This window comes from Cheilinus undulatus, linkage group 3, assembly GCF_018320785.1.
Source record: "Cheilinus undulatus linkage group 3, ASM1832078v1, whole genome shotgun sequence".
Classification (NCBI taxonomy): Eukaryota; Metazoa; Chordata; class Actinopteri; order Labriformes; family Labridae; genus Cheilinus; species Cheilinus undulatus.
The window spans coordinates 7,011,880-7,025,960 of NC_054867.1; the positions used below are offsets into that span (position 1 = coordinate 7,011,880).

The 14,081-nt window shown below is 38.5% G+C and overlaps 1 protein-coding gene across 1 annotated transcript in view; it reads left to right on the forward strand.

Moving 5' to 3' along the window:
* Positions 1–3,154, forward strand: part of rybpb (RING1 and YY1 binding protein b) — a 53,978-nt gene extending 50,824 nt beyond the window's left edge. Inside the window, exon 6 of the mRNA XM_041782588.1 lies at positions 235–3,154. Coding sequence (XP_041638522.1) covers positions 235–484 — 250 coding nt within the window. The 3' untranslated portion in view covers positions 485–3,154. The remainder of the gene's footprint in view (positions 1–234) is intronic.
* Positions 3,155–14,081: the final 10,927 nt, after the last annotated feature.

A 14,081-nucleotide genomic window follows, 5' to 3' on the forward strand; every position in this document is an offset into this window, starting at 1 on the left:
CTCTTTTCTTTGTAGAAATTTGTGCACCACAACTTAAAATGTTTTCCAAAAGATCCTTTACACTGAACACCCATTGTTTTTATATAGATTTGTTCTAAATGTTTGTATTTTACTATATTTTTCAGTATACCTGACTCCTCATGCTGTCAAGCATACCATTGTTGTTACTCAGCCAGAATTTGTCTTTGACATGTGTGATTATTAAAGTTTATTTCCTCTATCTATGCTCATCAGGCCTAAACTGAAGAACATTGACAGGAGCACTGCCCAGCAGTTGGCTATTACTGTTGGGAATGTGACAGTGATCATAACAGACTTTAAGGAGAAGACCCGCTCCTCTTCCACATCCTCATCCACCATCACATCTAGTGTGGGTTCTGAACAACACCACCAGAGTTCTGGCTCAGAGAGCATGGACAAGAGCTCTTCACGTGCCTCAACACCTAAAGGGGATCTTTCTCTGGGGCAGGATGAGTCATTCTGATGCCCCTAGACCCTACCCCCAGCCCCATCCTCATCCATGTTTCCATTGGGGGGAAGATTTTACCTCTCCCATTGCTACCCTGCCTCCATTCCATGACCAGCCCTGGATGCTGAGCGTAGTTGACTGCCCTAAGACGAACAGTGCAGTGAAGTAGCCAGGGAAACACTCACCATGCTTGGGGAAATTCTGTCATGGGTACACCCGTGGCACAGGCGAGGAGAGTTGGGTGAAAAGGAATAACGCCTCAAAACCCAAACTACCTTGCAGTAGCACCCAGACACATGTATGTAATGTTTTATATGTCCATATATTAATGTGAGGCCAAGTTGAAAATTTTATTGTTTTCGAGGGGTTGGTTTGTTTGTTATTTTTTGTCTCTTTTATGCTTTGGTAAATAATTCTTCGTTGGGCACAACAACATGATTTCAGAACTATTCATAACCTTATTTATTACCAGTTGCACCTATATACTTTGATGTTGTCCCATTTTATGTTGAAGCTTCGCTATATAGCTCTGCTGTTTGTTCATCCTGTCAGTGTTTTTATGAAATTTGAAGAAAAAAGAAAAAAAAAGATAGGACAAGACTAAAGTCTTAAACATCTTCATTCACACTGGTGCTAGATACACTGTGAAGTTATTTTGCAGACCTTGGATATTGCAGACCCACTCACTCAAGATGACAATGTGCTGACTCGCTCACTTAGCTCAACAACACTGTCTTGCTCTGAAACTTTCAGGACCCCTGAGATCCATCTTCTACAGGTCAGTGTGCTATGAAAGAATGTCACAGGTTCACATATCTGAATATTTCAACTTAATTGTGATTGGCTTAGAATGCCATAATGAATCTCTTAAACGGTATCCAATGTCCTTAATTGTGCAGTGTAGGCTATTGTGTACAACACTAAACGCTGTTGATATGTTCTGCGTTCCATGCTTAATGAGTCTCATGGCTGAAGTTACTTGAGCCAGTTTATCTATTGTGACCAAGGGATACACATGGTTCCACTTGGTGAAACCATTTCAAACTTTAAAAGGACAAGTTTTGCCAAATTGTTGTGAATCAATACTTTTGTCATGGTCCTGTAAACAACTGGGAATAATTTTTTTACCCAAAAACAAATGCAAACAGCATAGCAGATTGATTTTTCAATTGACTATCAATAAAATTATTTAAGACCCCAGAAATTTACCATAAAAATTTAAAGTAGCAAATAGAATAAAATTTATTGATCAGTTTATTTAAGGGTTTTAATTCCCCTTTCACTATAACTGATACCATACGATCTAATTTCAATGTAAATGTTATGAAAATGTACAAAGAATGTGTATATGATATCTTAGTTTTATTTATTGAAGGACCAAAGGAATTTCATATTGCCATGATGAACAGACAAATAACAATTTGAAATGTAATTATCTTATGTATTAGATGAATATCAACTTAAATAAAAACTAATATAATCCATGTAAATGGTGGTTTTATTGCTTAATTGTCTCTGTGCATTGCTAAACTGGGACAGAGAACTGTTAGTCAGTGAGCTAACCTGAAGACCACTTGACACTGATGCCACACCATGCAGAAGGTCTTTCCTTTTTAGGCAGGAGATGAGAAGCAGACCAGATGTAGTTGGGTGGGTTTAAGCTGCTGGCTTTTGAAAGCCCCCATTCCTCATTCTGCTGACTAACCCAGTACTTAAGGTGCTCCATAAAAGAGCCAAAACATGCCAGTTGGTTTTAGTCCCAAGAAACAACACTTAAATTATTTCTGGAGCAAAGAGGTAGGTTTTCATCAGATAAAAGGGATGATTATTGTGTCCTAAGCAATGTTTAAAGTCAAAGGGATGTGCCCAAAAGGTTTTTTGCCCTTAAAATGGTTATGTGATTCATTGCAAACAGATAAGCATAAATACTAAGTAAACATGGTCTATATTCAGGAAAAGAAACTTACCTTAAAACGAAGGAAAGGATGCTTTATTTTTTTTAAGGGCTGGGGCCTAAACACCATGTATTAGCTGCCATATTTGCAACCAAATTCACTTCACTGAGTGCCCCAACAGAAAGGCTTTATTAAATTACTAATTGTCATATGCTGATTATATAAATTATTTCGTGTAAATAGAATTTTGACGTTAACACTATGAAAATGGCATAGGAGCTGGAATCTTTCATTTCCTGTTTTTCTTCCACGCAAGCAGTTCTGTTCTTGTGTGCAACCAGTAACCTTAATTTACTGTGTAAAGATGGTTACATTTTTTTTAGCTTTGTTTGTCAGTGACTCTAAAATATAAAGCTCATTTACAGACTGTATAATCTCAACCATGAATTTCAAATCAACTGTATTATAAAAACTAATTTCTTCTTATAACAGTGTGTTGTACAATGCTTTTAAAGTAATTGCCTGATTTAAAAAAAGAATAAAAGTTTAAGAGGAAATTCAATAATCAATTCTTTGTTTATTCCAGCTAATTACATTTCTTATTTGTCATTGTTTCCCTTTGTGAAATGGTCACATTATGTTTCTGATGTGGAAATGTATGCAACATTTTCAATGGACATGGCTTCTTGTTAAGCTTGTAGTGTTAAAAAAACAAAAACAAAAAAAAACATGATTCTTGCATGTGCACGACTAAGCTCAAAAGCTAACGTGATCGTTTTCCTCTGCTACAAACATAAATGTCTTATTTATGAATTTTGCTTGCAGTTTTTCACAAATAAATTGTTAAGATAAACATCTTTTTTCTCCCTTGTTCCCTTATTGATGTGATTAATGATCGTAGACAGTTCTTAAAACAAATGAATTTATCATTATTATTTATACCTGCTATAATTATATCTTAAAGTGAGTTTAAAAATGATTGAAGTTGTATCACTATGATCACATTTGTATATTTTATGCATCTTTCCCTTCGCTGCCATTCTTTTCACCAATGCTAGTATTACAGTGATCATTGCTTCATCTATTAATATCACACTTACATCTATAATCATTATCAAAACAGTTCAGCTGAATCCAAGAGCAATATTACTTCACTGCTATATTTATTAATGATAAATCAACACTGGTCTTTATTAAAATATTAATGATTAATGCTGGTCTATTATAATAGGCCACATAAGGGTAGGATCTAGACCTGCCGTCTCTGTAAAGTGTCTTGAGAGAACTTCCATTATTCCATTCCATTCCACCTTGACTGGAGTCCACCTGTTTCAAATTAAACTGATGGACATGATTTGAAAATAGTCCTCTTCATAGAAGGCCTCATGGCTGACATTGCATGTCGGAGCAAAAATCAAGCCATGAGGTCAAAGGACCTGCCTGCAGAGACAGTATTGTTACAAGGCACAGGTCTGGGGAAGGGTTCGAAGAATTCTGCTGCAGACACATCTGCGAGGTGCAACTGTCTTGTCTAACATTGACCTCGCCTCTACCTATCACCAGATGCCACCTGGATAGTGGTGACATTACTGCATTCATCACTCACGAAGGCCTTTTCCACTTCTGCAGAGTTCCATTTGGCTTTGCTTCAGCTCTATCAGCTTTCCAAAAGATAATGTCAATGCTAGTACGGACTAGCAGGTTTACCAGGTGTGCACTCCTACCTTGATGACGTGATATACTACAGCACAACCCAGCAGTATTACAATGCCAACCTATGGAGAGTATGCTGTGAATTAGGCAGGGCTCAAACTGAGCATGCAAAAATGTAAGTTCAGCCAGTCCTCTTTACGTTTCCTAAGCCACACCAGATTCAAAGAGGGCCTCAACCCTGACCAAGAACAAGTCAGCGCGTGGCTTTTACACCTGCCCCACATGACACTGCATCCCTGAGATCCTTCCTTTGCCTTGCATTGTTCATCCCCAATTTTTCTACTGGTGTTGAACCTTTATGTGCCACACTCGGGGGCTCTAATGAACTGAATTTCAGCTGTTCCTAAAGAACGTGTTTCTAAGGGATCATCCAAATTCACAGAACCTCTGACTGTCTTGTAAGTTAATAATTACCTCCACCAAGGAGGTTAGGTGATCGTCAGGGTTTGTTAGTTGGTTTGTTAGCAACATAACTCAAAAGTTATGGACAGATTTGGATGAAATTTTCAGGAAATGTCAGAAATGGCATAAGGAAGAACTGATTAGATTTTGGGAGTGATCTGGATCACCATCTGGATCCACAATTTTTTTCAAAGGATTCTTTACTATTGGGAGATAGGGCTAATGGTGGAGGTCTGAGCCCTCCGAGTGCTTTTCTAGTTTCACATGGTACTGAGAAGTAGGGTTACAAATTTTTAGTTTCTGTAATGTTAATACAAAAGGTGAAAGTGCTATTCTATGTTTAAATTCATGGTACAATGCACACTACAAGTAAAAGATTCTAATATTGGTTTCACTTCAGCATTCAGTTAAACACAGCCAGTACCTGAGATAAGATTTCATAATGGTTATTCATTCACGTGATCTTCTAATTTAGTTGTTTCCTTCCTATACCAAGTAATTTTTTACATTGGTAAAAGAAATTCTTTCAAGGAAAGGGGAAATGTCGTGCTGTGCTATTACAATGAGAAACTGACAGAGGGCGCTACTGGACAATGTGATGCCTGTGAACTTGGAAAATGAAGAAAAAACAGGAAGAAGTGAATCACAGTGCAGGTTTTCCTGGCTGATTATTTATTCCACACAAGCAATTGGCTGTGTTGATTTGCTTTCCAAACTGTTGCTATAATTGTACTGATATGTCTCAGAAAATTTATTGGGTGTACCAGCTCAAAAATGATGCCATAAAAAAAATCTAAAATATGTACAGATTTTCAATAAAATCCTAAAACAACATCATTCTGGGACTTCCAATGTATTATGAAGTGAATGCTACTGCAGCTTAGTGCCAGCAGAGGGCTCCAGAGTAATATGCAAAGATTGGGTGATTATGGCAGACCTGAGAAAGCTGGCGAAGGACAGTAACATTGGAGATTCGTTGACAATGATGTTGAGAGATTGTTTGATCTTTAGCATAAATGAAGACAGCGGAGGCTGCTGTCAGAGAACGGTCTGACTTTTCAAAAAGCACTTCAATTTATTTCAGTTTATTGAAGGATAGCCCCTTGAGATGCAGCATCTCTTTTTCAAGGGGGTCCCATCACAAAAACATAGAACAATATATATATATTATATATATTACAATACATAACAAACAAAATCAAACAAAACAATGACAAATACAGACAGCTTTCCCACTTCCCCAGCCCCTCCAACCCATCCCCAGCTCCCAGATACATTTACAGTTGCGAGAAAAAGTATGTGAACCCTTTAGGATTTCTTGGATTTCTGCATAAATTGGTCATAAAATGTGTTCTGGTCTTCATCTAAATCACAACAATAGACAAACACAGTCTGCTTAAACTAATACTGCACAAAAAATTACATGTTTTCATGTTTTTATTGAACAAACCATGTAAACATTCACAGTGCAGGATGGAAAAACTATGTGAACCTTTGGATTTAATAACTGGTTGACCCTCCTTTGGTAGCAATAACCTCAACCAAACGTTTCCTGTAGTTGCAGATCAGACCTGAACGACGTTCAGGAGGAATTTTGGACCACTCTTCTTTACAAAACTGTTTCAGTTCAGCAATGTTCTTGGGATGTCTGGTGTGAATCGCTCTCTTGAGGTCATGTCACAGCATCTCAATTGAGTTGAGGTCAGGACTCTGACTGGGCCACTCCAGAAGGCGTATTTTCTTCTGTTGAAGCCATTCTGTTGTTGATTTACTTCTATGCTTTGGGTCGTTGTCCTGTCCAGCCATCCTATGTTGAGCTTCAGCTGGCAGACAGATGGTCTTAAGTTTTCTTGCGAAATGTCTTGATAAACTTGGGAATTCATTTTTCCGTTAATGACAGCAATCCGTCCAGGCCCTGAGGCAGCAAAGCAGCCCCAAACCATGATGGCCCCTCCACCATATTTCACAGCTGGGGTGAGGTTTTGATGTTGGTGTGCTGTGCCTTTTTTTCTCCACACATAGTGTTGTGTGTTCCTTCCAAACATCTCAATTTTGGTTTCATCTGTCCACAGAATATTTTGCCAGTAGTGCTGTGTAACATCCAGGTGTTCCTTTGCAAACTTCAAACATGCAGCAATGTTTTTTTTTGGACAGCAGTGGCTTCCTCCGTGGTGTCCTCTCATGAACTCCATTCTTGTTTAATGTTTTACTTTTTGTAGATTTGTCAACACAAATTTTAGCATGTGCCAGAGATTTCTGTAAGTCTTTAGCTGACACTCTAGGATTCTTCTTCATCTCATTGAGTATTCTGCGCTGTGCCCTTGAAGTCATCGTTACAGGACAACCACGCCTAGGGAGAGTAGTAACAGTGCTGAACTTTCTTCATTTGTGGAAGTCTGTCTTACCGTGGACACATGAACATCAAGGCTTTTAGAGATACTTTTGTAACCCTTTCCAGCTTCATGCAAGTCAACAATTCTTGATTGTAGGTCTTCTGAGAGCTCTTTGTGCGAGGGATGGTTTACATCAGACAATGCTTCTTGAGAACAGCAAACTCAAAACTGGTGTGTGTGTTTTTTATAGGGCAGAGCAGCTTTAACCAACACATCCAATCTCATCACATTGATTGGACTCCAGGTTGGCTGACTCCTGGCTCCAATTAGCTCTTGGTGAAGTCATTAGCCTTGGGGTTCACATATTTTTTCCACCCTGCACTGTGAATGTATACATGGTTTGTTCAATTAAAAACATGAAAACATATTTTTTTGTTCGGTATTAGTTTAAGCAGACTGTGTTTGTTTATTGTTTTGACTTAGGGTGTACTCACACTAGGCCATGCGTACCGTGCCGTATTCTAACCGTGCTGAAGCCCATTTGACCCCCTCCCCTGTCCCCCCTTTTGCCCGCACTCACACTGTTCAACGCATCCAGGCCTGGGCATGGATACATCGTGCGCCAACGTCATTACACAAAGCATCCACCGTTGATGACTCAGTATGCATAAGTGTTGTTTTTAAGCCTGTAAAATAGTTACAGATTTATATGACATCTGATCTGACATCAGAATTATTTCCCCTGACTTGGAAGCTACATTAATTACAGAGACAGTGAGGAGAGAGAGAGAGAAAAAGCGGTTCATAGCGGTGAGTTTACCTTTATGCCCCATGAACTGTACATTTTCTCAGCGTAATCCTCCATACCTGATGCACCAAACGAGCTCTCATGTGTCCAGAGCAGGATTAAATGTTCAGTTAAATTTTTTTTTTTTTTACCGTGACGCAAGCAATTTTAACCATCTGATGGGAGCTGGAGGTGAAAAGCCTCAGGATTAATAAACGATGCTCTGTTCAAACGTCAGCGATCAAGTTCCCACTTTCACTTCTTGGTGACATGAAATAGAATTAGAGGTAATTTAGAGCTTTATGACTAAATGACCTATGACCAATTTCTTTATGAATTCTGGGAATGGTGAAGAAGGGATAAATCAAATGTCTGAGTGGATATGGAGATGTGTATGGAGCAAGTAGTTGTTTAAAATATGGTGGAAAATTGAAATGAACACATTTACAAATAAATTGAAAACAGTGAAACTGACGTTTGGATTTGGGTCGAAGCCAGTTGAGCTAGTCAGACATAAGCAGTGGTGTGTTCGATATGGACATCTCAAAACAAATCTACAGAGGGAGTTATGCAAAATATTTAAAGGTTTGAGGATTTTCTCTGAAGTGCTTTGATAAACAATTTCAACATAATCTAGGATGGGAAAAATAAGTTGTGAAATTAACCTTTTCCTTACTGGATATGAAAAGCAATTAATTGAGCGATACAACATACCCAAACAACTGTTAAGTTCTTTTACAAATATAATCGATATGTGGTTTGAAGGAGAGCTCAGGGTTGATCCAGAGTCCCAGATATTTAAACACATCCACTCTCTCAAGTGGAGACCCATTACTGAAATTAATAACCAATGTGGGAGAACGTTACATGCTATGTTTGGAACTAAAAATCATACTACAGGATTGTTTTCATTGAGAACAAGCTTGTTGTTAGAACCAGTTTTGAATGAGTTTGAAATCAGACTATAAGGAGTTTTGGATTAATGTGATATCAGAATTGGCATAATACATTACAGTATCAGCAGCAGAGAGATGGATGTGACAATTTGAACATATTTGTGGGAGATCATTGATAAAATTTGAGAAAAGAAGTGCAAAAGCAGTAGAGGCCCAAAAATAGACATTGTGGATTTACATGGCATGAAAGCGCCTGGTAAAATGTAACAGAGCAGTGGGGTCAGTGAAAAAGAGACACAACCAAAGCCCAGCCAGACATCAGAAAATGGCACAGGTCCAGCAAAAAACTGCAGGTTTGACAATGAAAAATGTCACAACTGTGAAACACATAAAAAAGCCTGCTCAAACAAAACCAGAGGCAAAAAATATACCATACATTTTAGAAAAAAAGAAGTATGAAAAAAGAGCTAATTCAATACAAAATAAGGGGAATATGGTGACAATGAGGAAGTTTTCACATTAAGGTCTGCACACACTGGGTCTGTTATTTTTTTCAGATTCCTGTACATTGACTCAGTTTGGGGTTTCATTTGTATTTCTTTTATTTTTTTGCCAAATTCAAAGAATGTTGCAAAGTGTTTTGCGCAGTAAGCCTGTGACTTTGTCACTCCTTTAAAATCACACCGGATCCATCCAGCCTGACAAAGAGCTTCATACAGCACGAGCTCATGTGTCATACTACTGAGCCAGGTTGAAGAGATGGAGAGCAACTTTTCAATTCAGTCTCTGTTACTTGAGCACAAACTGCCTTCATCTGTTATATACTATGGCTGATACACACAAAACGCGGACAAATCATGGTGTCTAAAGTCAGGGTCACTGCAAGAAAGGAAGAGAAAGGGGCAAGCAAGTGAGAAAGAAGGCAGCAGCAGGTGCTGATCTGTATCATCAATCACCCATTTAAATGACTTGGACTGATGGAAAAAAAAAAAAAAAACCCTGTTCAGAAAAAAAAAGAAAGAAAAATGGCAGACAACAGTTTGAGCATCAGTGTGTAAAAATAATTACCGCAGCAACAGCCCAATTTCTTCTTTGAAGGGGAAAAATTTGGACGAAAAATACAGACTTAGAGGATGACATTAAAACGGGTGAGAGGATAGTTATTCCTGGAGAATGATGTGACTGTGGTGTCTAGGGCAACTGGGGCTCAGTTGGTGGAGTTGGTTGTCAGAAGGTTGTGGGCTCTATCAGCAGCTCCTGCTGTCACGTATCGCAGACACAAGACAACCTTAATTTTCCCCCAAAGCTTCTTCGGTAATATGGGTATGGATGCATTTGAATGGTATTAGCTAATATTGATGGCCAAATCTCTAAAGCAACCTGTGCTATCAGTTTGTGAATGGAGTGAAATGGGTATGAATGGATAGTAGTGACCTGCGGTGTATAAGTGCTTTGGATAGTCAGATAACTAGAAGGGGGCTATTTACCCGATGTAAAAGTAAATAGAAAAATTTTAACATTTGAACATTTTATAGAGCTGACAGCTCTGTGGGAGGATTCTGTGGAGGAAGCCTGTGAAGGGAAGAAGTTGAGATACGCATATTTAGGAGCAGAAGCTGAACAGCGAGGATGGAAAGTTAGGACTTGTCCAGTAGAATGATAGAGGGTTTGTAGCAAGGTCAGCTGTTTCACTACTTAGAGAGCTAGGAGTGCAGAGACAGAATTTGGGAAAGACAGTTAAGGAGATCTCAGATGAAGCATCTCAGTGGATCTGGATGAGGAGGGATAATACCAGATGGGGCAAAATGAAGGTTGACGAAACCCCGTAACTTCTCTATCTGTTAGTTTAATCCTCTCTCTACTCTGTCTTCCCTAATGAAAATGAGGGAGTAGGGGGGATAGAACGCCATGCCAGGCTGGGGGTTTGTGTTAACCCATGACAGGGTACCGCACCCTTAGCTCTGCCTCCCCCACCTTATTGCAAAGCTTGCTCTCTCTCTCTTTCTCTCTCTCTCACTCTCCCTCCCTAATCCGTCTCATTTTCCCCTCATTTTCACTCTTAGTTATTGGTTGTTGCACTGTAATCATGAGTGGTGTTATGAAAGGTAGTATCAGCATCGTCACTACCTGGAGCTTGCATGTACGGAGCCTGGGTCTGTTGGAGGTGGCATGCTGTTGAGGCTGTGTGGGCCATGTGGTAAGATAGGTGAGATGATGTCTGCGTGTTGGCATGGTGGGTGGTGAGAGCCGGCATGGAGGGGGGGTGGCTCTGGGACACTGGAGATCACTGTTCAGCCCTCTGGAGGTGTCGTGGGACTAACTGGACGAAACACTTGACAACCCCTGTGAAGTGTGGATTTCTTACTACCCATGGGTCTGCATGGTTGACTTGTGGAGGCAGATAGAAATGGATTAGGGATTTCTTTACTGAGCGCTGATCCTCTTTATGGGGCACAAGTTTCTTGTGTTTCATTCAACTTTGGATTTGAAGCAGACACAGGCTATGGAGACACTATAAAGTCCAGAGGGCATTTTACAAGTTATTCCTTATTCGCTTGCAGGATATGTATCTATGATGATACTAAATTACAACTAAAAATATCCCAATAGAGTTGTAAATGGATGGATAGAATTAATATTATCACCTAGAATTCAACAAGTTAAACATTCTTGTTTCTGAGTAAAATCAAATGTTGTGTCAAATTGTGCCAAAATGGACACTTCAGTTCCAGCCATGCCGAGTCAGACGCATAAGTAGATCGCTCTGCCCGATTTCAGTCTAAAACTGCCTGAAAACTAACTTCACTTCACTCACAAGTATAAAGTCTGCCAGCAAATAACTACGAAAATGAGTTCAAGCCAAAAACAGTTGAAAAAAGACACTATAACCGGAAAAAATGATGACTGGAGGTCATGCCAAAAACAGCTAACGCTAGATGCTAGCTTAGCTAACAGTGAGTCTGGGTCTGAACAGCTAATGCTAACGGAGCTCTGAAAATTATGACAAGACTCTGGGGAGGCACAGCGACAAATCCAAGAACCTCAAACGCAGATGGAGACGTCAATGGCAGAAATTAAGCAACAGATAGATACACTTGAGGAGAGACTGTCCACTGCTGAAATCAGAGTGAGTAACACGGAAGACCGAGGCATACAGCAAGAAGAAGTGCTAGCTTACCTGTTGAGCAAGGATGCAAAGCTTACTGCCAGACAAGACGATTTGGAAAATAGGCTTTGCAGAAACAATATCAGAGTGTATGGAATACCCGAGGATGCAGAAGGTAAAGAAATGATTTCGTTCACTTCTAATTTCTTGAAGTCAACACTGAAACTGCAGGGAGATATGAACATTTGTGTGGAGAGGGCTCATAGAGCCACAACGCAGAAGCTGAAGCCTACAGCGACGCCAAGATCCATAATAGTGAGACTTTTGGACTTTGGGGTAAAACAAACAGTGCTCCAATAAGCCTTTAGATTAATGCTTTGTATGAGATTTATTATGGTAACAACTCTAATGGGAGCCAGATCTGATGGCACACATCACAGAGCTAGCATTAAACTTTCTCTTCTGCAATAGTTATATCAAAGAAATAAACATTTTCTTATACTAAACTCATGAAGGGATTTGGTTGTTTTCGGTTGTTGTTTAAACCATATTAAGTCCTTTTATTCTTTGCGCGATAAGCATTAAGTGAAGTTAAGAATGTGTTTACTAAAATCCTGGCAAATACTCCAGCGAAATGGGCTTGATAAAAAAAAAAAAAAAAAATTACTTTTTGTTTCTCATGCACTACTTAAGCTTCATCTGTATTCCCTCTCTGTGTTAGAGTAACTTAAGTGAAGACCGGTATAATCATTGAATTAGAAACAAAAGTGCAGCGTTTCCATCAATCATCACATTCATCATCGAAATCATCAACCAAATATTTTTTTTGACCCAAGTTGTAATATGTCTTTTCCGATTTATTTTTCTTTTTAAGCCATTATGTTATCTATCCGAAAAACTCCAAATGTGAAGGCGCCTGTACTGTTATTGTAGCTCGAACAGACACTCAATTTTGCCTTTTAAATCTATGATCAAATACCTCACCGTTAGACCCCGCACTAACCCTAATTCTCCTCTTTCTCACCCCGCAAAACTTTCCTTAATCAAGAAATTGGTTCAATCATCACCTAAAACAACTACTCTCAAATGTAATCTGTCCACTCACCACTATTTAGGACACTGCTTTAGAATAGGTGCTGCAACAACGGCTGCCTGTCAAGGCATTTCATCTTCATCCCTGCAACAAATGGGTCATTGGTCCCCATCAGCATTCTCTGCTTATATTCGTCCCGGTACCAAAGCTATGTTGGCCAACCAAAGGCATTTGCAACCTTAAAATACTTTGGTAAGTTCGTCATATAGCTGGTGGTGGTTTAAACGTTTTCTTATTCTCATAACCTCTAATAATAATTTAACTTGTTTAAGATGTTCTTTAAGATTATATAATAATAATTACACTAATTTCATAAGAACATTGGTAATTTAATATTTTTAAGTTAGATATATAGCCTTTATACATAATAAAAATAAATAAATAATAATATAAATAAATAAATAATATAAATTAAAAATAATAAAAAGAAATAAATTTAATAAAAAATAAAACAAAAATAAATTAAGAAAATTAAGTAATAAATAAACCTTGAATAATAGATTAACCTACCAAATTTAATTAGATAATTTATTGCAGGTCACATTTGAGGTGGCAAGTACCTAAAAATGCCAGACCTTTTATAGTTCAGGAGGTCACATTTGAGGTGGCAGGTACCTACAAATGCCGGACCTCCTTGAACCGCAATTGTCAAATGCATAAAGGACGCATCACACAATCCAAAATCATCTAATATATATATATAAATTGCTTCAATGCTGGTCAAATTCACTGAATGTCCAACCTAATTCATTCAAAGTACTGGACTCATACCAATACATTATTTTAAATAAAGTATAATAATTCAAACATACTGATGATAAATATAAACAATGAATAATTAGGCTAAACAATTTTGGGGAGATTAAATTAAATTAAAAAAAAAAAATTCCTGAACATAGGATAATTAAGTTATTATCTAGAATCATAATTTAAATGTACTCTATTCCTTCTGCACCCTTATCGTCACTCTTAGAAATCTTGCTAGTCCCAAGGTAAGAATGGTCTTCTATTCAAAGCTAGCTCTTTCTCTCTCACCTTATTCTTTTGGGGGGTATCCTATCTGATCTGACGGCCCGTACCCCTTTTTCTGGACTGACGGGGTTCACAACAGAGTCTTACGCCAAAGACTTTTGATTCATCATAAACTATTATAAAAAATTTTTCTTTGTAAAATAAACGAATGATCACGCTTCTTTTGTCTCTCCTGATTGAAATGAAGCTCAGCGAAAGTTCAGGCAGGAAGACTTTTCCCCTTTCACTCATTATGCCTTTGTCACTCTAACCTGGTGATCAGCTGTTAAGATGTCTACTTACTCGATCAATTGTCCAATCAGACTCGGCAAACAATTCCCATGTGTCCAATCATCATGTCGCTGTCCTCTTTTAA